The 25,590-nt window shown below is 34.8% G+C and overlaps 1 protein-coding gene across 3 annotated transcripts in view; it reads left to right on the top strand.

Annotated features, from left to right (window-relative positions):
- LOC112052887 (uncharacterized) overlaps positions 1-25,313 on the top strand; it is a 61,454-nt gene extending 36,141 nt beyond the window's left edge. For 2 of the 3 annotated variants that reach the window (XM_052890667.1, XM_052890691.1), the window contains exons 2-6: positions 13,311-13,431; positions 13,913-15,524; positions 15,648-16,423; positions 17,706-17,832; positions 23,279-25,313. In XM_052890667.1, the coding sequence (XP_052746627.1) occupies positions 13,344-13,431; positions 13,913-15,524; positions 15,648-16,423; positions 17,706-17,832; positions 23,279-23,327 (2,652 nt within the window). In that variant the 5' untranslated portion in view covers positions 13,311-13,343 and the 3' untranslated portion in view covers positions 23,328-25,313. Of the gene's footprint in view, positions 1-5,937; positions 5,963-13,310; positions 13,432-13,912; positions 15,525-15,647; positions 16,424-17,705; positions 17,833-23,278 lie in introns of those variants that run through there. The other variant, XM_052890727.1, reaches the window with a different exon arrangement.
- Positions 25,314-25,590: the final 277 nt, after the last annotated feature.

Here is a 25,590-nt window from a genome sequence, read left to right as displayed (position 1 = left end):
ATCTTAATTCTCTGCGTCTGTGAAGTCTGCCAATCCGCATTGGGCCAGCGTGGTGGACTATTGGCCTAACCCCTCTCATTCTGAGAGGAGACTTGAGCTCAGCAGAGAGCCGAATATAGGTTGATGACGACGAGGTCAAGAGTTCAAAGCCTAGACGGCCTAGTTTAAACGGCCGGCGTGGCGCAGTGGTATGCGCGGTGGATTTATAAGACTGAGGTCCCGGGTTCGATCCTTGGCTGGGCCGATTGAGGTTTTCTTAATGAAGACGTCGGCCGTGGCTTGTTACCTCCTTACCGGCAAAGACGTACCGCCAAGCGATTTAGCGTTCCGGTACGATTTTCGTCTTCCTCCTAACAAGATAGACTGCTGCCATCTTAGATTGCATCATCAGTTACCCATCAGGTGAGATTGTAGTCAAGGGCAAACTGGTAAAGAAAACAAAAAAAGACATCCGTATTAGGTTTTTATTACATCAAATAACTTTGAATAACAGTCCTAGTTTTAAAAAGTGCTTACCTCCATGCCACCGTTTTTATCATTGATGATTGATATTTTATTATTGATCGTTTACTTATCGAGTAATTTGCTGAAGCTTTCAACGTGTTTTGTGGTAAGATATAATATCTAAGAGTCAGTATGTCTACGTAATTTTACTCTATAAAGATATATTTGTCTGATATTTAAAAAGCAATAAAGGTCTTTTTCTGTTGTCTTTTCTTTCTCTGACCGATGAAAACTGCTTGCTTAATTTCAACTTACTAAAACTTAAAGGAGATTGTAGAACTTTGGGGCAGTGTGAGCGGTAGTAGTTTTAAGTTTTAAATCCTCCTTCCTATAGGAGAAGGGAAGGCTTGTGCCCTTGCAGTTGACCATTAAAAAAAACATACAGCTGATTTGAGAACCCTTTTTTTGAAGTCGGTTTAAAACGGGTGATGACGATACGCGTTACTTGTAACAATTTATTAGTAACCAAAGTATTTAATGGTTTAGTATCGCGTTCCAGGCCTATGCCGTTACAGCCACAGAACAGAGATCGCTAAAAGCTAACGCTGTTACTTCTTATATCTGTGGTTACAGCGGACAACAGTTGCCGAGTAATTTTAGAAAAATTGTAAACTCAACCCGGTTTTCATTATCGCCATTAACGGGAATGTACAGTACAAATAACTGTTAGTAAAAATATGATATACTTTAGTGCGTAGTAACAAATGACGCTTTAGTAAGTCTGGTGGCTGGTTACTATTATCACCTTAGCGGCAAAGACGTACCGCCAAGCGATTTAGCGTTCCAGTACGACAGTTTCGACGGCCTCCGTGGCGCAGTGGTATGCGCGGTGACGACATGACGGAGGTCCTGGGTTCGATCCCTGGCTGGGCCGATTGAGGTTTTCTTAATTGGTTCAGGTCTGGCTGGTGGGAGGCTTTGGCCGTGGCTAGTACCACCCTACCGACAAAGACGTACCACCAAGCGATTAAGCGTTCCGGTACGATGTCGTGTAGAAACCGAAAGGAGTGTGGATTTTCATCCTCCTCCTAACAAGTTAGCCCGCTTCCATCTTAGATTGCATCATCACTTACCGTCAGGTGAGATTGTAGTCAAGGGCTAACTTGTAAAGAATAAAAAAAAAGTACGATGCCGCGTAGTAACCATCAGAGGTACGAGTAGTATATACTTGTACATCTACCAAGTAAGTCCGCTTCCATCTCGGACTGCATCGTCACAATCAGGTGAAATAGCAGTCAAGGGCTTACTTATTGTAGAATCTTCTAAATATATAAAAGTCAAAGGTGACTGACTGACATAGTGATCTATCTACTTACAGCCCAAACCACTGGACAGATCGAGCTGAAATTTGACATGCAGGTAAATGTTATGACGTAAGCATTATGTGGAGCTTTATCCTATAGCTTGATAAGAAAGGAATGGGGATGATGACTAGGTTTGAATATATTGATTTTTATGATATATTCGGGGAAATATGGTCAATGTTAATTAATTCATACATAAAAAACAAAGATTGTCTCGCATTTGCAAAATAAATGAGATTATAAAAATTTCAAAATCTATTAAAAATCTTTTATCGTAATTAGTTGAAAATTCATACAGTTTTAGCTTCCTTACATTAAATGTGACAATTTTTAATATATGAACTATAAACATAAACGCACAAATTACGAAGATATTAGTAATTTTGTTCGAACGCACATACTAATCTAACGATCGTTACATTACCTACGACGTCACTAGTTCGTGCCATTTTGTATGGGGCGTTTTTCAAGGGTCCGCGGCAGTGCCTTTTACAAAATTGCTTTACTATTGGCATACTCTTAATTTATATACAATTTACAAAACTGTCATCATCCCTATTGTCAACAAAATTGTCGGCATAAAGTCCAAAGAGTGATATAGTACAAACCAATATGTAAATCAGGTTAATACTAAAGAAAAAGCTTACAAAGCAATAAATATAAATCAACGGTTAGATAGCGCTCGGTGCATATAAAAAATAGAGCAAATATCTGTTGTTAATGTCGATCATGACTCATATTTACCTATACAAAAAGTTCTAAAACATACGTGAGTAATGTATGACTCATGCATCGTAAGGGGTTTCGTAACTCGGTTTAGGATTACGAAGATTCAGTGTTACCTCTTGTCTTTTATTATTGTTATCATACACGTACTAATTACTTGGCAATACATTACCTAGAATTCGATTGAAGTTTCTAAAATGGCTAAACGTTTTAAGAAGTGGACTGAAATCTGAAACCCTTTACAAGTTCGCTAGGATTGTACCATTTGTGAATAGTCCAGATTTCAAATTAATCTCTCTCATACTTTTAATATCTCATACTGGATCTGTGATCCACTATTAATATTTTATGTTTAAAAAAAAATGTTAAAGATATGGATTTTTTATCGGATTGAATTTTTTAAAGATCCTACGGCAACACTTTGATTTCTAAGTTTAAATTCAATGTGTGCCTGTCAATATTGATCGATCGATTCGATCATTATCTTTTTTTTTTTTTTTTCATTTTAAAATATTTAACGGATTTCAAAACAAGGAGAAGGTTCTCAATTCGACGCGTATGTTTTTTATGTTTGTTACCTCATAACTTCGTAATTTCATAACCGATTTTGAAAATTATTTTATTGTTTGAAAATTAATAGACCGAGATTTTTAAGAAGATTTAGTTTATTATTGTATTATATTTTGTTGAACAGTGGAACTCACACTAAAGGATAATCTCTAAATTTTAGAAAAAACCAAAATACCTGTGATACGAGTATTAAGAAACTAATCTTCTTAAATATTCATAGATTCCAGTATCTTTGGCGTGAATCTGCGAACATAATACAATGCTAAAACAGCTCATTATCAAAAGATGCCTGCATAATTTCACACAACCGTTGGTGATTATGCAAGTATAATATTACACGACCAACTGGTTCCTCTAATACCAAGCAAGGGTTATCTGAAACTTGTGTTGGCACAAAATATCTGCCCACATGTCATTGTACCTTACCGAGCTTACTTGAACCTCGTTATCTCTTGGCGGCGGCTGATTATGCATACTGTAAGGGCAAACGCAAACTAGCTGCTCAGTATCTAATTTTATGATGTTAACAATCCTACTTCCTACTAATATTATAAACGCGAAAGTTTGTATGGATGTTTGGATGTTTGTTACTCTTTAACACCGCTACTACTAAAGCGATTTGACTGAAATTTAAAATAGAAATAAGATTTTACACTGGATTAACACATAGGCTACTTTTTATCCCGAAAAAAATTATGGTTTCTCGAGATTTGCGAAAACTGATGATTTTTATGATATAAATGTTTGTTACTCCTTCACGCCTCGACTACTGAACCGAATTAGCTGAAATTTGGCATTGAGATACATTATAGCCTGGATTAACACATAGACTTTTTATCCCGGGAAAATCTATGGTTCCCGAAAGATTTGTGAAAAACTAAACTCCACGCGGACAAAGTAGTCATCATCATCATCATCATCATCATATCAGCCGATGGACGTCCACTGCAGGACATAGGCCTTTTGTAGGGACTTCCAAACATCACGATACTGAGCCGCCTGCATCCAGCGAATCCCTGCGACTCGCTTGATGTCGTCAGTCCACCTGGTGGGGGGTCAGCCAACACTGCGCTTACTAGTGCGGGGTCGCCATTCCAGCACTTTGGGACCCCAACGTCCATCGGCTCTTCGAACTATGTGCCCCGCCCATTGCCACTTCAGCTTCGCAACTCGTTGACAAAGTAGTAGTATATCATAATGTTGAGTTATATAATGTTGTTTCGATAGTCGTTTCAATCAACGACCTTATAGCGAAAATCTATAAGACATAAAGCGACCCTTAAGTAGCTTTCGCTTAACTATTGGATCAAAAGTCGGATACAGAAGGCGGTGATTCTTGAAACTGACTGGAATCCTGACCAGCATTTGCTCGGACACTCTAATGCCTCGCAACGAGAGGGCTGGATGATTTTATAAATTGTTATACATTGTTAAATATTTAAAAAATATATAAATACATAAATGAGAGACTACGTGCATTAAATGAATGATAAAAAAATCTATGATTATAGTAATTTTTGGAATTGAAAAAAAAACAAAAAAAGAAAGTTTTCCTGTGTATCATTGTGCGCCTAGCATTATGAACACAAGTAATATAGTGGCGTAGAACATTATCAGCTTGTGTCTTCCGTACAAATTGCGACACCTGGGAGTACTATGATGTATTTTAATTTTTTTTCGGGACGTTCTTTTTATTGGTTTTGACAGACAACGGTTAGGTATTTATTATATCATGTATGTTATGTCATACCAATATACATTAAAAATTCAAAATTCTAAAGTCTAATTTGCCTTTTTTAAAATCTTGTTTGCATCCATTTGGCATCATTGAATTTATTAAGTTGGAAATAACTTTTTAATTAACCAGTTAACTGTGTTGGTCCAGTGGTTAGCCTATAGGGCTTAGAATCACGAGGTCTTCGATTCGAATTCATTCGGACTTTGTTATACTAAACAATTTCAATTAGGCTTAGTTTACAAGCACTTTCGGTCAGGTATTAATATTATAAGATAATGGTGATAATAACTATTCGAAAACTTAAAATTAAATTTACGAGGGTTCCAAACGCACCTTGGTCCGAGAATAGCATTGGATCAACCTCCTAAAGGAGGGAGGATCGGTCCTCTCCTGCCGTTAAATTAGGCTAATGATGATGACTAACCAGTTGTAAAACATGGCAACACTATGGTTTTCTATGTAAAAGCCGCATAGAAGCATATGATTCATATATAAATAACGAACGCGGAAGTTTCCAACTGTCCTCTACGTCCGCAGTCGTGAAATTGTCAACGTTAACTTGTAAAATTAACATTCCTTTCCTGACGAGTTTATGGGAAATGTAAACACGTAGACAGCGGAATTCCCTTCACTTTATGGGAAATTAATTAACATAATTTGACAACTCATATGGGCTTATTGCACCATTATTTGCTGTGTCCTTCAGTTTCATGAGTCGTATATCGAGTTATAAAGAACCTGAAGACCTTTCTGGCACAGTTGATAATATTGTTTTAAACAGAGGTCATGGGGTTGATTTCCAGCTGTAGTAAATTTAGTTTTATATTTTCTAAATTGGCTCAGATCTGGTCATAATCATAAGTGATAGTCGTAAGTGACAACAAAACGAAAATTTTGACTCATTACTTTTTTGTTGCTTTTAACCTAAAATTAATTCATATATTCATTAATTAGCATAAGTATATCACTATATGCTCTTTAATTTCAACAACAAAAAAGTTTTGAGTCAAAAATTTCGTAGTCTCAATGGAGAACCGACTTATTGTAAATTAACCGAACTCCACCCTTTTTTCAAGATGGCGAAAAATGCACATAGGAAATCTTGGTCGCGAATTTGAAGGTAAGCTTTTCTAGTTTTCCACGTCTTATCCAAAAGTTCAAATCAGTTTTCTCGGTTAATTTGCATTTGTAACCCGATTTTTCCTCGTGAACGATAAGGTCAGAGTTAAACGTGCCTAATTCAGTTTTAGTCATAGATTTCTTCATGATTTAAAAACTACCGTCAATGGAGAATAATTAAATAATCATTATAAACGACAAGTATAGGCCACGTACTCGACACACGTAAATCTAGAGTAGGGCAAAAGTTTGTTCACCTATTCTATTCTTAACATCTTTTCCGGAACCATACCTACTAAAGCTTTTGTCTTATACATGTTTCACACACAGAAGTGTACTCGCATTAATTTAGCTATGACCGTCGTTATTGCAAAATTGACTTCATTCTCAAAAGAATCAACACGTTACGCAAAATTCATTGTAAGTCTTCGCATTGCCTTCTTCCTTTTGTAACTTCCGTACTTGCGTTGGGTAGAGTATACATAAAACACGTAAGGACATCATTACCTGCATACAGAATGTAGTTAGTGAGAGTGTTTACGCCATACCACTCAAGCCCTTATATATTTTAAACAGGGGCGTAGCTACCGCCGTATCATTGATACGGGGCACCTGGACTACAGGGGCCCGTGAAAGCAAAAATTTGTAAAATGTAATCTAAAATCTCACTTAATCTAGTGATTAAGTGAGATTTTAGATTACATACAGATTGTGGATTGTGGAAAGGCTGTTTATGTTAAGCTTAACGGAAAAAAACATAAAAGTGTTTCACTTAAAAATTACATAAATAAAAAAAAGAATCTTTATTAAGGTTAAGCGTGCGCCCACAACATCCTACGTCAGTTAAGTTCATTGCATACATCATATTTATTTGGAGCAAGCATTTTTGTTTCTTGTGTGAGAAATCTTTTTGGGCCCCTTAACTAATTTTGATACAGGGCCCTCCAAAGCACGCTACGCCACTGTTTTCATGTAAGCTCTATTAGTACTGACGCTGACGAACTAAAGGCTTCAGGCAACAAAGTATGTGAAGCATGCCCTTGATACGTAAGTTTTTAGCCGTGAAATGTGTTACTTCCATTTGTGAAAATACTGTAGGTAAGCGGCTATTCCCACGTAAAAGCAGCGGTGTAATTTTATCTTTATGAAAACAGGGCCTACAGCCAAATGGCACATTTCTCTTTCTACAAACGCTAATGCTTCGAAAACTAAAAAGAAAAACTATGGGAATGAGAGATCCGATCGATAACTTGATCACGAGACCTGTCAAATGTCATTCCCACGCATTTTTCAATTTTCGAAGCGTTTTGTATTGTAGAAAAAGAATCAAAGTGCAATATTTTTGAAGGTGTTAGCGTCTTCTAGGTAACGCTCCAACTTAAACCGCATTAATGCTTTCCATCAGGCTTAATTGTAGTCAAGCAAAAGCCTATATTGCGTAAAACATGGCTACAGACCCAGGCTTCTACATGGTGCCTATAATATGTAACATAATATACCTACCTACTACCTAACTACGTAATGATAATGATTTTTTTTGTTATATCCATCAAATAATACTAAAGGTGAAATTGAGTTTCTTAGTCCTTAAACCCAAGTACATGAAATTTTGCACAGAGACAAATTTTAATATATTTTAATTTTGAATATATAATAATATATTAATTTTGCTATTATCCGCGAACAGTCGACGAACCCATGCGACAACGTCACCCAGGTCCGACGAAATACTCTCTAATACGTTTTACCCCGAAAGCGGAGCATCCTCAGGAGATGTTGACTCTACATAGATGAATTGATGAACTACCGCAAAGTAACGCCTGCTTCTATCCAATATTTTCATTTTGTTAATATTACTAATTTTGTTCGAAGTTCTCCTTCTCCTGTATCGAACTTTACCTGACATTATTGAATATGGTAAAACAAGTGTGTATTTAATAAATAAACATACAAACTTGTTCTAAGTATGTCTCTTACTAGGAAGTATTCATTTCCTTTACATTATGTGTGTCGTAACCAACACGTTAAAGGAAAAACAACATTTAAAATTCCCTAATAGCATTACGTAAAAATCGTGGCTTGTGTGTAATTGTCTAATTAGATTGACTTATTGGACTACTATAAAGTATTGTTCTTCCTAAACCATATTTTATCATAGAACAAGTTACTTTGTTTATTTTATATTCGGTTTGAAGATATGATGTATAAAAATGGGTAACTTTCGCAAACTGTTTTCACAAAACAATGATTTTACTGCATTAGGCTGGCCAATTATTAAACCATAAGGTTACGGATTACGGATTCGGAATACCTAATGAATGAAATCAGTATAAAATACATTAAATAACGCACATGTACGTTTATTTCCGAACGTAAATAAATCCGCGTGTACGTAAAAAAAATCCAGCTCTTGCGGCAATATAAATTCCGAATTAAGAAAAACGTAAAGTGCAGGGTAGTCCTGAATTCCAAAACGAAATTACGCATTAAGAAAACGAATACGGAAAACGAGTGTATGCGGCCGGCCTTATAGTTTAATCTGGTAGGCGGTGCGATTGGTGGGTAAAGTATCTACGCTTATTGGGGGAGAGTTGTGGGTCTATATTCCAAAATCCCCTTTATCTATAGGAAAGAGAAAAGCCGTGCATTTAAACTATCACGACGAAGTGTTACAATGTGTGTTACAATTATGTTTGGGTCGTTGCAAGAACCAGCTCATGACTAAGGGCCCCGTGTGGGTTAAAAACTAGTCGGGCATATTCCTACGTTGTATCACGTGAGTTTTAGCCGTCTTAATAAATTAATATGAATAACGCACACGATAATTTAAATACTAAAAATGACGAAGTGTGTGTGTGCGAATCCATTTTTGCGCGATTGATTAATAAAATCCAATCATACTTACATCATGTTAGTATGATAGTAACAAACTCATCATTATCAACCCATATTCGGTACACTGCTGAGCTCGAGTCTCCTCTCGGAATGAGAGGGGTTAGATCAATAGTCCACCACGCTGATTGGATTGGCTCAATGTGGATTGGCAGATTTCACACACACAGAGAATTGAAAAAAATCTCTAGTATGCAGGTTTCCTCACGATGTTTTTCCTTCGCCGTTTGAGACACGTGATATTTAATTTCTGAAAATGCACCCAACTGAAAAGTTAGAGGTGCATGCCAATATACTGTATCTACTATTTAAGAATTTACAACTGCTTACGTTATTAGCACATTTAATATATTCAATATTCATGTCCTCAATAGGAAAATATTAGGAAACTTCGGAGAGTCTAAAATCGCATCTACATCCCACCACATGACACTCGATATTTGATAACCCGGTCTATAACTATGCGGTCGCATATGCAAGATGCATAAATTACCGCAGTATGACGCTAAGGACCTATGCAGTTAAAGTTGGTTCAAAAGGTTAACGAACGAACGACGCCTTGATAACAGCGCTGCACGCTATAAGATACATTTCTGCATTATTACATTTCTGTGTATAATTTATAAAGAGCCGTGATAGCCCAGTGGATATGACCTCCGTTGTCAGCTCAGACCAATTATAGAAGGACCTGTATCGCACTCATAGTCACTTACATAATTGTCTGTCATTTTCTGAGGAAAACGAGCTTGGATTTGGTATATATTTTATACTAAACTAGAAGTTTTTTCCAGTTCTTTAAACAATTCAATTACACAAAAATATATTTTTACGAAGCTCTAACCGACGAACACGATTACAACTATTTAACATCAATTCTATAGAGACAGTTTTCTATAATCGCATTAGATCGTTGATCATACATATACTTTGACAGAAAAGTAACGTCTAGCGAGGCAGGTCCTATACAATAATTGGTCTGAGTTTGTCAGGCACGTGGTGAGTGGCTAGCACTAAGCTGCGTTGGAACAGCATGCTAAAAGTGTGAACAGGGTCTTAGCTCCAAATCTCCTCTTTTTTTAGGGGAGAGGAGGCCTGTTATCCTGTAGTAGGAAAATAAAAACAAGTATAATTAAGTAGAGTTTGTTTTGTCAACTATATAAAGCAAACATTCTATTTTGGTAGACAAATAAACCAACGGATATGCCGCCAATCAAGGATATTTTGCATACATATTGAACTAAATCCAAAAGGTAGCAAAGGTAGCAATGCTGAATTCATGTAAAAATAAATAAAACAGATAAGCAACATTTCTACGGAAACAATAAAGATTATACTTACAAATCCAATACGAAATATTTTTAAGCACACAAGATACATAACTTAGCTATACAGAATACAGAGATATAATTAACAAATATCATGTTATGTGATCACTTTAACATTTCGACGTTCATCTGCAAGATAAGAACAATATCGTAATCGATTCTTTTCTATCCGACAGAATCGATTGCCTTTAAAAATAAAATCGATTACATAACAACGTTTTGTCACGAGCAGAGCCAAGTGTTACGTAACTTAATACCTACTTACTTAAAATAATTCTACCCTGACATGGCAGACAATGTATGTCTGGACAAACTAATCGTATTAATAACATCGATTAGTCTTTAATTAATAATATTTAATTAAGACTAAATACGACTAAAATTGGTAAAATTTTATTGTGGTTGTGTAACCGTCTTGTGAGTTTTTACGTACTATATACCAACTTAAACTAATTTCACCCCGGCATCGATCGCCATAGCAGACAATGGGTGTCTGGGCAAACAAATCGTATTAATAACATCGATTACTTAGTATTTAATAATACTATTTTTATTAAGACTAAGTACGACTAAAATTGGTAAAACTAATTAGTTTTGTGATTGTGTATCTGTCTTGTGAGTTTTTACGTATTATATACCAACCTAAACTAATTTCAAGGTGCTGGAATGGCGACCCCGCACTAGTAAGCGCAGTGTTGGCCGACCCCCTACCAGGTGGACTGACGACATCAAGCGAGTCGCAGGGATCAGGGACAGGGACTCAGTATCGTGATGTTTGGAAGTCCCTACAAGAGGCCTATGTCCTGCAGTGGACGTCCATCGGCTGATATGATGATGATGATGAAACTAATTTCACCCCGGCATCGATCGCCATAGCAGTTGTGTCTGTAATACTAATCATATTTATAACGGCGCGCGGCTCAGTCTTTAATTAAAAATATTTAATTAAGACTAAGTAATTGATCAATATTATAATTATGTACCTGTCTTACTGTAGACTTTAAATCAATTTTAATACGTGTTATAATTAAATTGATGAACGATGAAGCCTACTCAGTTGTTTATACGATGTAATTTAATCTTACTGTTACCGAGAAATATTAGTTTTGTTTTCGTTTTAGCAATTAGCAAGCTATTTGATAATGACGACCAATTAGCATTATTATTGCTTTTATTTTATAGTTTAGCCGCATAATTATTACCCGTTTATATACGTCTCCTTTCCACCACCAACTTCTTGGCTGCTTACCCTTACGAGAATTTTGTATTAGGTAAAAGAAAATGCCAACATTCCTAATCCCGGCCTAAGACCCCATTTACTCCATGGTTCGCAGAATTCAACTAAACCCTAGGTTGATCTCAAATTCATGTGACATACATATCATTAGATCTGCCAATCAAATTTTACGTAGAAATATATTACCTATACGATGACCTGCTCAGTAAGGTAGAATAACCAAATAGTATTTTTAAACCCAACCAGTTTTAAAACCCCTGATCTGACGTTACGAATGAATAAGAATCTAATGTTAACCTCATTGGCATTATTGTAGTAGGAATAGGCTTATCAAATATTTAGCCCGTTAAATATGGAAATACATTTTATAATTGCTATAAGCAAACGACTTATACCTATTATTTTGCAAGGCAAATTGCACGTGCTTCATAAAAACACTAGTTATTTTTGAAATATTCTTCTCATCATTATTTTGACATATTTTTATGTATTTGTTATTAATTCAATTAAAAATAGAGAAACAGTTGTCATCTTTATTCCAACAGTCATCTGGTAATTCCACTCTAAATATACTTGTACTCCCATCACCTGGTAGCAAGTTTGCAATTTTGTGTGTATTTTTAGTCAATAAATGCAACCTGTCAATCATATATGGAGATGTACGACATACTATTACGAGTAAACGATGCCGAACTAGTTCGTAGTACTGCAGTACTTTATAATTTTATACCTCAGACCAATTAGATACCTTTTATTCGACTTGTATCGCACTCAAATTCACCAACAATATATAGTCTGTGGTGTTTTTAAGAAGGCGCGGTAAGCTCACACTTCGATAATATTTAACACCAATAAATATATCCTGTGTCCTTACGCTACACACAACTATAAATTTGAAATCGTAATACACACTTAATTTTAACACAATGAAACATTGATTCTTTAAACGCAGTTTCTATGAACACGTAAGATCATGATCATATAGTTTTCTAGCAAGGCAGGTCTTATAGAAGATAATTGGTCTGAGTTTCATACACACCATCGCCTACGTTGCGTTATTCAATGACAACAACTTTTTAGCAGTTCTCTGAATGGTGGTGTCTTGGAATTATTAAAAGCTACGGTTTCTTCACCGCTCGCCAATTTAAACGCGACCGGTTTCACCAAGTGTCTAATCAAAATGTTTATTTCGCAATTATTGCTTTGGCTTCTACGTATCGAATGCTGTAAATATGGATGTATGCTTCTTAATACTTTTACCTGCTTATCTGACCGATTGATACAATACTACGGATTGATATATAACAAAAAAATGTGTCTGTTCATTCAATGATATTGTCCTATCGTAATTTTTGATATTTTCATACCAAAAATTACGATCATCATCATCATCATTATCAACCCATATTCGGCTTACTGCTGAGCTCGATTTTCCTCTCAGTATGAGAGGAGTTAGGCCAATAGTCCACCACGCTGGCCAAATGCGGATTGGCTGACTTCACACACGCAGATAATTAAGAAAATTCTCTCGTATGCAGGTTTCCTCACGATGATTTTCTTTCACCGTTTGAGACACGTGATATTTAATTTCTTAAAATGCTCACAATTGAAAAGTTGGAGGTGCATGCCTCGGAACGAATTCGAACCCACACTCTCCGGAATTGAATTATTGGTCTATGTTTCTGTTCACGCTTATAACTGAAACTACCAGGTTGACATGAGGTTTACGCACAGAGATACGGCGAAGTTCCAAATAACATACATTTATGATGTTGGGTTGGGAGAATTTGTCGCGAATAGCTAGTCGGCTAGTTTTTAATAATAAGTTTAACTTGTCACTATCTATTAATTTTAATAAAAACAGTTAAATGAATGATTTAATTATTTTGTTTCAGTAACAAAATCAATATGGTATAAGACGCGGCGCGATGCGGTGGTTCAGGAAGGGCGAGCCGCCGCGGCTGCTTGCTGTCTCACCTGAAGCAGAACCTCGGTCTTCGCGGAGATCTAGAATTGGTAAAAATATAATTATTTTACATGTACACTCGTACACACTTCACACAATCATCACCAAAACAGTCGATAAACTTGAACATCCACTACACGACACGTTCCTGTGCCGCCTACATCTCTTTTACGGATATCCTAATTTCTGATTCTATAGCTTAAAGATATTATACTGAGTACCTCTTTCCATCACAGTTAGCAACCACTGTTCTACGTTACTAATTAGAAGATTTACCATGTATTTATTTCTTTTTAAATTGCGCAAAATGTGTTTACAATCAGTATTTCTTGATCATAATCAGTAAAGAATATTCGTACATACCTATTTTAATTTAAGTTAAGTTTTTCACTAGTACATACCTTAAGTTTTTCACTCGTACATACCTAAGAATAGGTATGTACGAGTGAAAAACTTAAATTAATTTAATAAAATTATTTCATTTGTTCACTTTAAATTAAATTTATGTATCCTGTAATTTTTCTTTTTCAGATATGTCCCCAGTCCGCTACCCAAATCGAAAAAGTAGCAGTAGTTCAGTAGAGACGAGTTTCTACAATTTGAGCGATCAAATAATAATTGTTGAAAAATCTCCTCATTCTTGTCAGAGAACTTGTGAAACTCCAGTTACTCGACGAATATCGCTGCAAAATGGGCCGACTTCACCGCCATCTGAAAATCTTAATGCTAGTCGAAAGCACCGCGGTGGCTCTTTAGAGAAAGAGTACGTGGTGTACCGCGAAAGACGTAATCCTTTACTCGATAAAGTTAAAAGCACAAAACTGTCATGTTTCAAATCGAATGGTCCGATCCGCCACGGGGATGATGCTGCTTCAACTTCGGGAAGTGAGTGCAGCGGATTCGGACATGTTGAAGAAGCACATTGCCGTTATGTGGAAAGTTATCCCGAGCACACTGAGTTCGAAAATCAAAATCCTTGGGTTAAAATGTCAAATTACGATGACGATGTATTTTTTGCCAAAAGTCCTGTAGAGTGTACTTGGCGAGAGGGAAAATCATTTGTTAATAGAGGAACACGGTGTTATAGTTCGGGTTCTGAGTGTGATAGATATCATGTGATACCAAAAGCTGGAACAAATCTTTCAAAATCAAGTGACCAAATATTTAATGATGATTATGAACCTTATCATAATCCTCCAATTTCTGCGAGACCGCCCAAAAAGACTGATAAGCTAAAAGACGACAAAGACACTATCGGACCTAGTTCCTGTTTGTCAGCCAAGCTTCGTGCTATGTCGGATCGATATCTTAAATCTTCCACTAATAAATTCTTTGCTAAGCTATACAGACAAAGTGGTGAAGACGAAGATGGAACAAATGTTGGAAATGACAACATGGTAAAATCAACCAGTGCAATAAGTAAAAGTCGAAAAAAAAGAGGAGGAGTAAAGGCCAAACTTCGGAGTTTTTCTTACGGTGCTTTACCTGGACTTGATGAATTTCAAAAAGATCATAACTCTGTATTTCACGATGACGTTTACCAAGTATCTTGTGATGATGAAAATGTTTTAATACCAGACTGTGAAGATGCAGATTCAGGTATTCTAGTCAATGAGTCAGCTGCTTCATCAATATTTGATAGTGATAGGATATCATCACGTTGTGAAAGTTCTGCTTCTCATTCAAACCCGCAAGGCCCTTGTCATAGTAGAAGTGTGTCTGGTGATCAAACCTACTCAAAAACACGTCTTTCTTGCAGAAGAAGTAGAGAAAAGAACGATCTACCTAAACCTAAACCTCGACAGAACCAAAGGGCATTATCTTTAGATCGTAAAGAAATACTCAGACGAATGCCGAAGAATGCTGAACATACAGAACCTCAATATCTTCAGTTAACTGAGAAACAAAAAATGCGTCAAAGAAATGCTAGTCAAGGCAATTGTGGAATACCTCCTATACCACCTTGTCGTAAACCGACTAAAAGTAATTCTAATAAAGCTCCCTCAGAATTTAAAGTGGTTAGAATAATGAGAAAAAACCCTTGTGATGAATTAGGAATATTCATAGCTAAGACTAAACTTGTGGATGAGGGTCACATTGGATATTTAGTAGCACACGTCGTACCTGGGGGCTTAGCTGATAAGTAAGTTTTAAGTTATTCTTATGCACGAGTATCTGGTATCTATTTATGTGTTTACAATACATGCTATTGAATTTAATTGCATCATTATTAAAAGTAAAACTATATTTTTTTTTTGTTTTCCAGGGAAGGTACTTTACGCATAGGAGATGAGCTTCTCAATGTAAATGGTAGAAGATTGCGTGATCTAACAATGGCGGAAGCAAAAGAAGCATTAAGATCGGGGTCATCCGAAATCGATATCGTAATTTGTAGGCAACGTGAGAAAACCGCTCCAGAAGCGAGACAAAGGGAGCCACCACAAAAGAACGTACTTTTGATGCGCGAAAGTTCTGTAGATTACGAAAACGCTATAATATTAGGCAAGGAAAAACGTAGTGATAAGTATGACATCAGAATTGATACGCGTCATGCTCAGGACGAACCCATATGTAATCGCGTCGCCTTATCAGCGTCCAGCGAGGCGGACGCCGCTACGGACACGCAGTCACACTTCCTGAAAGGCCACAACGCGAGTTACAGCAGTATGAACAACAAGTTATTACGGCGGCAGGTCGTCAGTTACGGCGGATCGAACAAAGATGGACTTACTCTGAGTTGTGCCGGTGATATTGTGGATGTGGATGTGCCCGACGGCGTTTCTCGGACTACAGACAAAAATGATAGTGAAAGTGATAATAATGTGCAAACCCAAAACGCTGCAAACTTCTGCACACTCCCTCGAAGACCTCGAGCACCTACACACACATACCACACTATTACGTTTGAAAAGGGTCACGGGAAGAAACCGCTAGGTTTCACTATTGTGGGAGGACGAGATTCACCTCGAGGTCCCTTGGGAATTTTTATAAAGAGTATCCTTCCACAAGGCCAAGCCGTTGATGACGGAAGATTAAAAGCTGGTAAGTGTCGAGTATAGTTTATTCAATACAGTTCAGTGTCTGATACTTCTGCATACTACTGAATGCAATTTGATAAGGTAGGAGCTCATATTGTTGTCGTTCGACGAACTCTAGAGCATGTCAATTGAAAGAACCAATGTATTGAATGTTTACTACCAGTACGAGCAACAAATGAGAATAAACATCACTTTTAGCTACTGTTTTATTTCTGTTAAACAGAACCGACGAAGACGTATCAAATTCATTTTTATGCTAGTCATCTTGGTGTTTGGCTTCTCATGTTAAAGCCATTATTTATAATATCAAAAAATACAGAAATAGTGTAATGTAGGTATCTCTCTCAAAATCTCAGCCTTTACGACCATTTTTTTTTTAAGTTGCGGATTAATAAAGTTTATTTTTTTTAGTTAAGTACATACTAATATGTAAATGCAACATATTGACATGATAAAGATCTTAAATATTAAAAACATATTAGACTGATAGGTACTATCAGCTATCATGCGCTTATTCGTATTATTATAGCAATATAGATAAAATAAAATGATACTGTGATCATTTTACTAAAAGAGCCGTTGGGGTGCTTTAATGGTAAGCGTAGTGCTGTTCGACCCCCACTATATGGACCTATGACACAAAGCGAGTTGCATGGAGCTGCTGAATGCTGGTGGCTCGAGTCCGTTGTGATATCCAGCAGCTGTGGACTTCCATCGGCTATTAATGATAGTGATTACTGTGACCATAATCATTAGCCTATTTTTAAAGCTCACTGCAAAGCGTAAGCGTCCTCTTACCTAGAAGAGAGCATGATTTGTAGCTCAAACAACAGGCATTCCCTTGTATGTGTTAATATGAATCTCAATCACGACTACAATCTCACATGATGGTGTGTAGACGTAGTCAGAGGTGAACGCGCTTGCCTAGAAGATGCCTAGAAAATTATCTAATATTAATAATTGCATGGTGCAATGTCAAGGTGGATTACTCGCACAAAATGTAATAAATTTCTAATTCGTACAGCAAAAGTGGAATTCCCAATTCCCATCCAGCGTCTGAATTTCCCGCCACTTATAACTTTAAAATCTTCAAGGCAGGAATAAATGCATCTTCCACGCAAGCGTCCTTCAACTTGGATCTCAAACCTGCTTACCATCAAGCAACACATAGACAAGAGCAAGTAGGCTGATGAGAATTTATTGGAACGAAGAAAATCCATATTTTCTGTGTCCTTGAACTCGAATTCTTGTACTCCTACTAATAATAGTCTGTCTGTATATTTCAGGTGACGAAGTGTTAGCTGTGAACGGGCAGGCTTGTCATGAACTGGCTCACGTGGAAGCTTTAGCTCTATTCAAAGCCGTTCGGAGCGGGTGTATTGAGCTTCGAGTTTGCCGCAGAGTAAAAAATCAGTAAGTTTCTTCATTATTTTCTTCTACGGTACCTGATACAGTATATATACCTAGTATAGACATATCAGACGTACTACTGACGTATCATGAAGTCAGCCAATATACTATATGATACGGATCTGATGGAATACAAATACAAAAATACAAATACAATCCTTTATTTGCTGATACAGTTTACAAGGTCTTAACAAATAAATATAATCTGTTCTGTATCACGCCCGATTGGCATGCAAAATATTAGTTACATTTACAGAAAATATTATGTCATTCCAGAAATTACTTTTAATAATGAATAGAAGAACAATATTAATTAATTTGAAAAAAAGAAAATACAAATAAAAAATAAATGAATCAAAAATCAATTTACATCATATTGTCAAAAGAATAAATTTATATTAAAATGTCAAAGTTAAAAATTCATTTATGTCATAAAACGCATTGTCCAGGAGAAACCTACGCAGATTATTTTTAAAACTAATTAAATTGTTCTCCTGTCTTATACGCTTTGGTAATTTATTATATATTCTAATAATCATCATGCAGATGCTCTTATTTAGGAAAGCAGTGTGGTGGGGAGGAAACCGAAATCTATCTCTGCAACGCTCACGATTATGCCTTTGAAATAATCTGTCGTTCGTTCTCAGAAATAATGCGATTTCAAATATATATAGGGATGTCACAGTAAATATCTTTAATTTTTTAAAATAGGGTCTACAACTTTCCCTTTTCTGCAATCCACATATTGCTCTTATGCATCTTTTTTGTGCAACAAAGACATTTGTAATGTAGCTAGCGTTACCCCAGAAAACTATCCCATACCTCAGAATCGAAGCAACTTGGGCATGATATGCCACAAGTAAGGTTTTATTATCAACTTTCTTGGAAAGCATAAATAACATGTAAGAAAGCTGATTTAACCTAGAACACACATATTCAGTATGCGTTTTCCATGAAAAATGTTTGTCAATATTTAATCCTAAAAATTTTGTTTCATAAGTTTCGTCAATTACTTTGTCGAAATATTTAATGTTTAAATCATATGTGATATGGCTCCTTATATTCTGAAAATTCATTAGTTTTGTTTTATTAAAGTTTAACGTAAGCGTATTATCGTCCAACCAATTCATTATATCTAACAGACTGTCATTTATAGAATTCTCGTGTTCAGTAATGTTCCTATTTATATAGATCACAGTGCAATCATCCGCAAATAGCACCATGGGATGATTTGTTGAATTCGGTAGATCATTTATATATATCAGGAAGAGTAGTGGACCTAATACACTTCCTTGAGGTACGCCGCGAGTAACAGTTTTCTCTTTAGATAAATATTTAGTCTCAGTTCGCGTATTCATGTCGATTCTATCTATTAGTGTTATTTGTGTCCTATTTATGAGGTATGTTTTCAATAAATTTAGTGCATTGCCTCTAACTCCATATTTACTTAACTTCGTCAATAGTATCTTGTGATCAACATTATCAAAAGCTTTACTTAGGTCCATAAACAATGCTGATACAATTAGTTTGTTATCTATGTTTGTCATTACGTTATTAATAAACTGATAAATCGCCGTGTTAATCGTTTTTGTTTTTCGGAACCCCATTTGATTATCATTGAATATATTGTTTTTCTCAAAAAATGAGTATAATTTATTATATACAATTTTTTCAATGATTTTCGAAAATATAGGAATTAAGGCTACAGGTCGATAGCATGACATATCATCTTTATCTAGTTTTTTAAATAATGGTTTAATAATAGATATTTTAAGTTTATCAGGGAATATACCTTGTTCCAGGCAGAGATTTATTATATAGCACAAAACCGGCGAGATTGTTAGACAAACATATTTTATAACTTTTGTGCAAATGTTGTCATAACCAGTACTATTTGTATTTTTCAAATTTTTTATTGTTAATATTACATCCTGAGTAGTTATTGGAAACATAAATAATGAATGTGGCATATTTGCATCTAAGTGTTTGATATAATTTTGATTATTAAGTTTCCTTGTATTTTGGTTAACATAAAATTCGTTAAATGCTTCAGCAATATCAATAGGATTCCTGAAAATGTTATCACCAACTTTAATTTGCTCTACACTTTCTTTAGGATAATTATTTTGTTGATTTCGTATTATGTTCCACATTGCCTTCGATTTGTTTTGTGAATTGGAAATCGCGTAGGTATTCTGAGACTTTTGGGTTAGGCGAATTATTGTTTTTAATCGTTTGGAATAGTTTTTATAGATGTTTTTATTTTTATTATTTGTATTTGTTCTGTAATTCCAAAGAAGTTGCCTTTTACGCTTACATCCTTGCCTAATGCCTTTCGATATCCAACGGGGTCTTTTATGGCTAATGATTTTCACTTTTACTTCTGGGAAACAAAGATCATAGAATAATTTAAATGTCTCGTAAAATTCATTGAATGCCTCATTAGCAGAATTGGCACTTATTACCTCAGAAAAAGTTATACTTTCAAGACAACTTCTAAATTTCACAATGTTTTCTTTGCAGTAGTCCCTTATTTCTATGAACCAATATTGTATTCGGCAACATTTTTTGATAGGGCATTTAAAAATTTGAGCTGAGTGGTCAGATAATGCCAGTTCAGATACTTTAGCACTAGCTCTCAGTACGTTATGTAAAAAATTGTCAAGACAGGTTCCACTGCTGACTCTAGTTGGCTCGTTTACTGCAAATTTCAGATTATAAGAAGTCATTAATTGTTTAAACTTATCAACTGTATTACTTGGTGTAAGTATGTCAATATTGAAGTCACCGCAAATAACAATTTTTTTATTTTTTATACAGATAAATTTCAAAATATCAGATACGGTGTTAAAGAAAACTTCAAGAGCATTTAATCTATTATTAGGTACCCTGTGGATACATATTATAATCATGTTGTGTTCAATTAATTCTATTGCAGATATTTCCATAACATTTGAAATACTTCTGCAGTTTATAGTGTCCAATGGTTTAAACTTATGACAATTTCTTACTAATATGCATGAACCACCATTTCTATTTTTCCTACAGTAATAATCGCTTAAGATAAAATTAGGAATAGCCAATAATTTAACATCAGCTGTAGTCATATTATGTTCTGTAAAACATAAAACGTCGATTGGTTCGCAATTGTTGCACAATTCATCCATATGTATTACCATGAGATCAGATTTACTAAGTAGACCATTTATATTTTGGTGAAGAACATTTAAGTATTTAGTGACGAAAAAAACTTCTATTCTCACTATCTATTTTAGTGGTTATAATATCCGATTTGTCCAGATTATTAATGTCAAGATTATCTACTTCTTCAGCAACACTATTAATTATCATAGGAATGTTATTAATTATATTAAATTTATTGTCTGTTTGAGTACTTTTATTGGAACATATTAATTTATTTTTAACAAGCTGTTGATTGAAACTATATTTGATGTATTTCGTGCTGTAGTCTATACGGAGTATTTCCTTTAACAATTTTTGACATTTATGGAAGATAAACGAATTGGATGGCACATATCTAGAATAGTCAAAGTCTATATAATTTACATAGTTATATTTATCACATAAGAATTTAAGCTCATAATTTAATTTACACTCGTTTAAATATTTATTGTAAGGAATTTCCGATACAAGTACATTGGTATTTTTAAGCGATCTTAACCAAAAATTAAAGCTACTTTGAAACTCAAATGGATTTTTGTCATTTACTCCTGTTACTGCAATTACATAATCATTCTTTGTAAAGGTTGTTAGATAGTCATTATCAGCTTTAAGAACATCGCATGTGCGTGCACCCGGTTTCCAGTAACCACTAACACTGTAATTAATTCCTAGTAATGTCTGTAAAACTCTCTGGAGTCGCTTTCCTTGCTGATCGGCAAGAATCACAACTCTGTGTTTCTTATTTGGGATTGAATCGTCAGAGAAAGGGGAGTCTAGCATTTTTTCATTCTCCGATTGCAGCAGGTTATCTTCTTGAGAGTTGTTGCATAACCGATCAGATGTATATGCATTATCAGATGTTACGTTTGTTTCTAAGACTGTCGTTGTTATTGATCTTGTTTTTTGAGTTACAGCATCGTTATGTATCTCTGTTGAAAAATTGTATACACCTAGCGACTTGGTAGGTGTGGAAGCATGCCCTGTACGTTTTATCTGTTTATTTCGTTTTAACGATGTTGGAGTGCAACTTTTTCTTGCCTCGACCGTTACTTTTTTATAATTGTTTATTATTTTTAAACATTTCTCTAATTCTATCTTCAATTTAGAATTTTCATAATTAAGATTTTCAATTTCTTGGTTTGCGGTTTGCAAATCAGCTGTGAGTTTAGTAACTTTATTATCATGGTCATAAGATATTATGCTTGATTGTAGCGAATTGTCGGGAAGGCTGGTCGTTTCAAAGAGTTCTGAATCGTTTGTAACAGACAGATCACTAACTGACCTAGACTTACGTGGTTTTCGTATTGTTACACCATAATCCATTTTTAGACGTATTATATAAATGTATATTAAGATCAAATACAATAATATGCTATAAGTTCAGTTCTATTTAAATGAAATTACAGGTAAATAAACTATCATATCATAACTATTTATACAATAATATAATAATAACTTTTTGAAAGTAAATGTCTAAGGAAAATAAAAGTACAACTCTTAACAATAAACACAAAAAACAAATACAATGCCAAAGCGAAAAAATTTAAATATCTACATACACTTATAAACAAATTGGTAGGAGTAGTCAAAGTCATCTATATTAACTAGTACTAATTTATTATACATGTAGGATTAGTGTCAAGTTAGATAATAATAATAATTATAAAGAGTTATATATACAAAAAGGTAGGATTCGATTCATTAATTGTTCGTGTATAGTTCAGCATTCACACCATTACACCAGCTCGTCTCATAGTATTGTTTACAAAACTTGTAGTCATAATGTTATAATTATTTTACACGTAGCACAGGTTCATTCGTAGGTACAATCGCACTGTTTAGATAGTATATTTACTTGCCGCGGCCGGTGGCTCGATCACTGCGGTGATGCAGTCGATCATACGTTACACAAAATTTTTAATTTTACACCGCCAGTTTGAATTGGAGATCAATTATCAGTGAGACTTCATCATCATCATCATCATATCAGCCAATGGACGTCCACTGCAGGACATTTTGTAGGGATGAGTTGGTATTAGATTATAGTGCGATTGATTGTAATTGAAAGGGGTTAAACAATAACTATAGTCCGGCAAGTTCGTTGATGACACTCCCATGATATGAGGGCGACGGGGGGAAAGACTGCGCTGGAGTAAAACCGCGCTACACGCCCCTCGGCCCGCGTTAGACAACTGCGATATGTGGATTGACATAATTATTAAGTCATATTCACCAAATTAATACATATTTTTATTTTATTTTTCAGGTCCTTCAAAGCAAAATCTTGCACAGATTTACTCAACGACGATGATTGAAAAACTAAACGGCCTCTTGCTCGAGTGTCTACTTAATTCTTTAATACGTTTATATCACGTTATAAAGTGAAAAAATTACGAGATATAAACAACTATGTAATTATGTATCTACCTACAGTATGCGCCAAACTTAAAGACCGCTCTGACATTGCACACGCCTGACTACGCGGTTATTTTTAACCCGCCTGGGATACGTTTGCGCTTACTGCGTAACCATACACAGTGTTCAGACCGGACTCGAAGCTTGGCGCATACATCATTTTTAATATAAATCCATATGATTTTGAACCTTGGCCAAGTCTAAACCGTTCCGTCGCACATTAATACTACCTATAGATAATATAAAACTTTATTTAATATACTTACCATGTTTCTCTATAAAATTATATATTCAAAATAAAAATATAGTTCAAAATTATTAGACTGTAGGACATGCAGATTTATAAATAGGTAATTGAAATGTTTTAATAGCTTTGCCTCATTGTCCAATCACATAATATTATTATGCTTACGTTCATATAATAAAAAACTTTTCTAACTCCTTTTGAAATAAGAAGAATAGCATATTTATAAATTGTCAGCATAAATCTTATCATAATTATTAATGATTGTAAAGTGTGACTAAAAAAATAAATTAATATTTATGATTGGATTATCCGTTGAACGCTTGAAGTGAATCATTAAGAAAATTAATAGTGCCATTTATTAATAAAGTAATGTATAAATTGCACGCTGTAACTGATATCCTTATTTTTCAATTCAAGGTTAAATCTGTACCTGACTTAAATTCGTTTTTTTTTTTGTAAGCAAAGCACACTTTTTAGAGTAGATAATCCCAAAGATAAACTTAATTGACTACTCAGTAATCTCTTATATTATTTGTTTTAGAGTTCTTATAAGACTGTGCTGCGTTTTATAGGTGTATAATTAAAAATGAGTAATCTGATAAGTAGCAGTAGTACTTACTCGTATCATAGAGAGCACAATTTTAGACCATAGATTTTATGATAACGACAGATAGTTCAGAAACTACCTATAGGAGTAGATTTATAAGTGGCCTGATGTACTGTGTAACTTTTCTACGTAGACGGAGAAGTAAATAGACAGATAGAAAACATCTATCGCATTCCATTAAAACGAAGAGTTTTACGTGGACTCTGACTAAACGAGATTTGTTTCGTTTTTCGCGATTCGACATTTGTGTCATGCCGTTTTTTCACTCGTGCCGTTTTTTCAAAGTCGTATAAGGTAACAGGTTTTTACATTTATAAAAAAAAGAAATATACGTGTTCCAGACTCAACTAGTTGAAAATGTGATTTAGCATTATGTGTTGGAAATCTTTTGATATCTGCAGATCACTTTTTTGTCAATCACAATCAGTACTTCTCTGTCTATTTTTTCTAACGGGTTGATAGCCGTTTTATTATATACAAAACACAATTTCATAGCGCCAGTAAATTGGTCGCAAATTTTGTATGAAGACAAAACCCAGTTATAATATTAGCTGATTAGTTAGTTAACTGCTAACAGAACCTATTAATGTAAACGGTCGAATCTACAGTAATCTATTGTCGAAATACATTTTTAGAAAAACATTTAAAATGTATTATTATGTGTATGTATTATTTTATTTAAAATTATAATTACTCATTTACATATTTGTCGACTATTTACTTACGCACTTTTGAAAAATATGTCAATTTTGATATATTAAAAGTAGGCACGGTGCGACATCTATTATTTTTAATCTATGCCAATTTCTAAATAGTGTAGGTATAGGCTTGAAGTGATAAAATGCTAGAGCTTAGAGCTTATCGCAATATTGGTATAGGGTAGTATCATATTATATGGCAATATTATATCAACATAATAAACGGAACATTAAATATGTTGTGCTTAATTATTATTATTATCGGCAATATTATTGGCAATAAAACTCGTATAACGATAAATAGGTACTTATTCGAAAGTGCATGATAAGATAACATGGACAAACGTTTTGTTGAACCTGACCAAAAATATAAGAAACCTTGAAACTAGTATAAAAAATTAGGGCGCCACCAATCATTTATAGCAATCTGTGCTACATGTTAGTAGAATAAATTAGTTTCTTTTTCCATGGCATGGTTTTTATTTTTGGTCAGGCTGTTGTATCTATTGTACCTACTATCTACGATCTGATGAATGTGATAATAAAATAGCAAGTTAATAAAGAGTATACTTAAACCCATACAACATTTTTGCGGTAAAAAAATATGGTTG

This window comes from Bicyclus anynana, chromosome 1, assembly GCF_947172395.1.
Source record: "Bicyclus anynana chromosome 1, ilBicAnyn1.1, whole genome shotgun sequence".
Taxonomy (NCBI): domain Eukaryota; kingdom Metazoa; phylum Arthropoda; class Insecta; order Lepidoptera; family Nymphalidae; genus Bicyclus; species Bicyclus anynana.
Note: the sequence above shows the minus strand (reverse complement) of the source record. Positions and strands in the feature narration are given on the sequence as shown.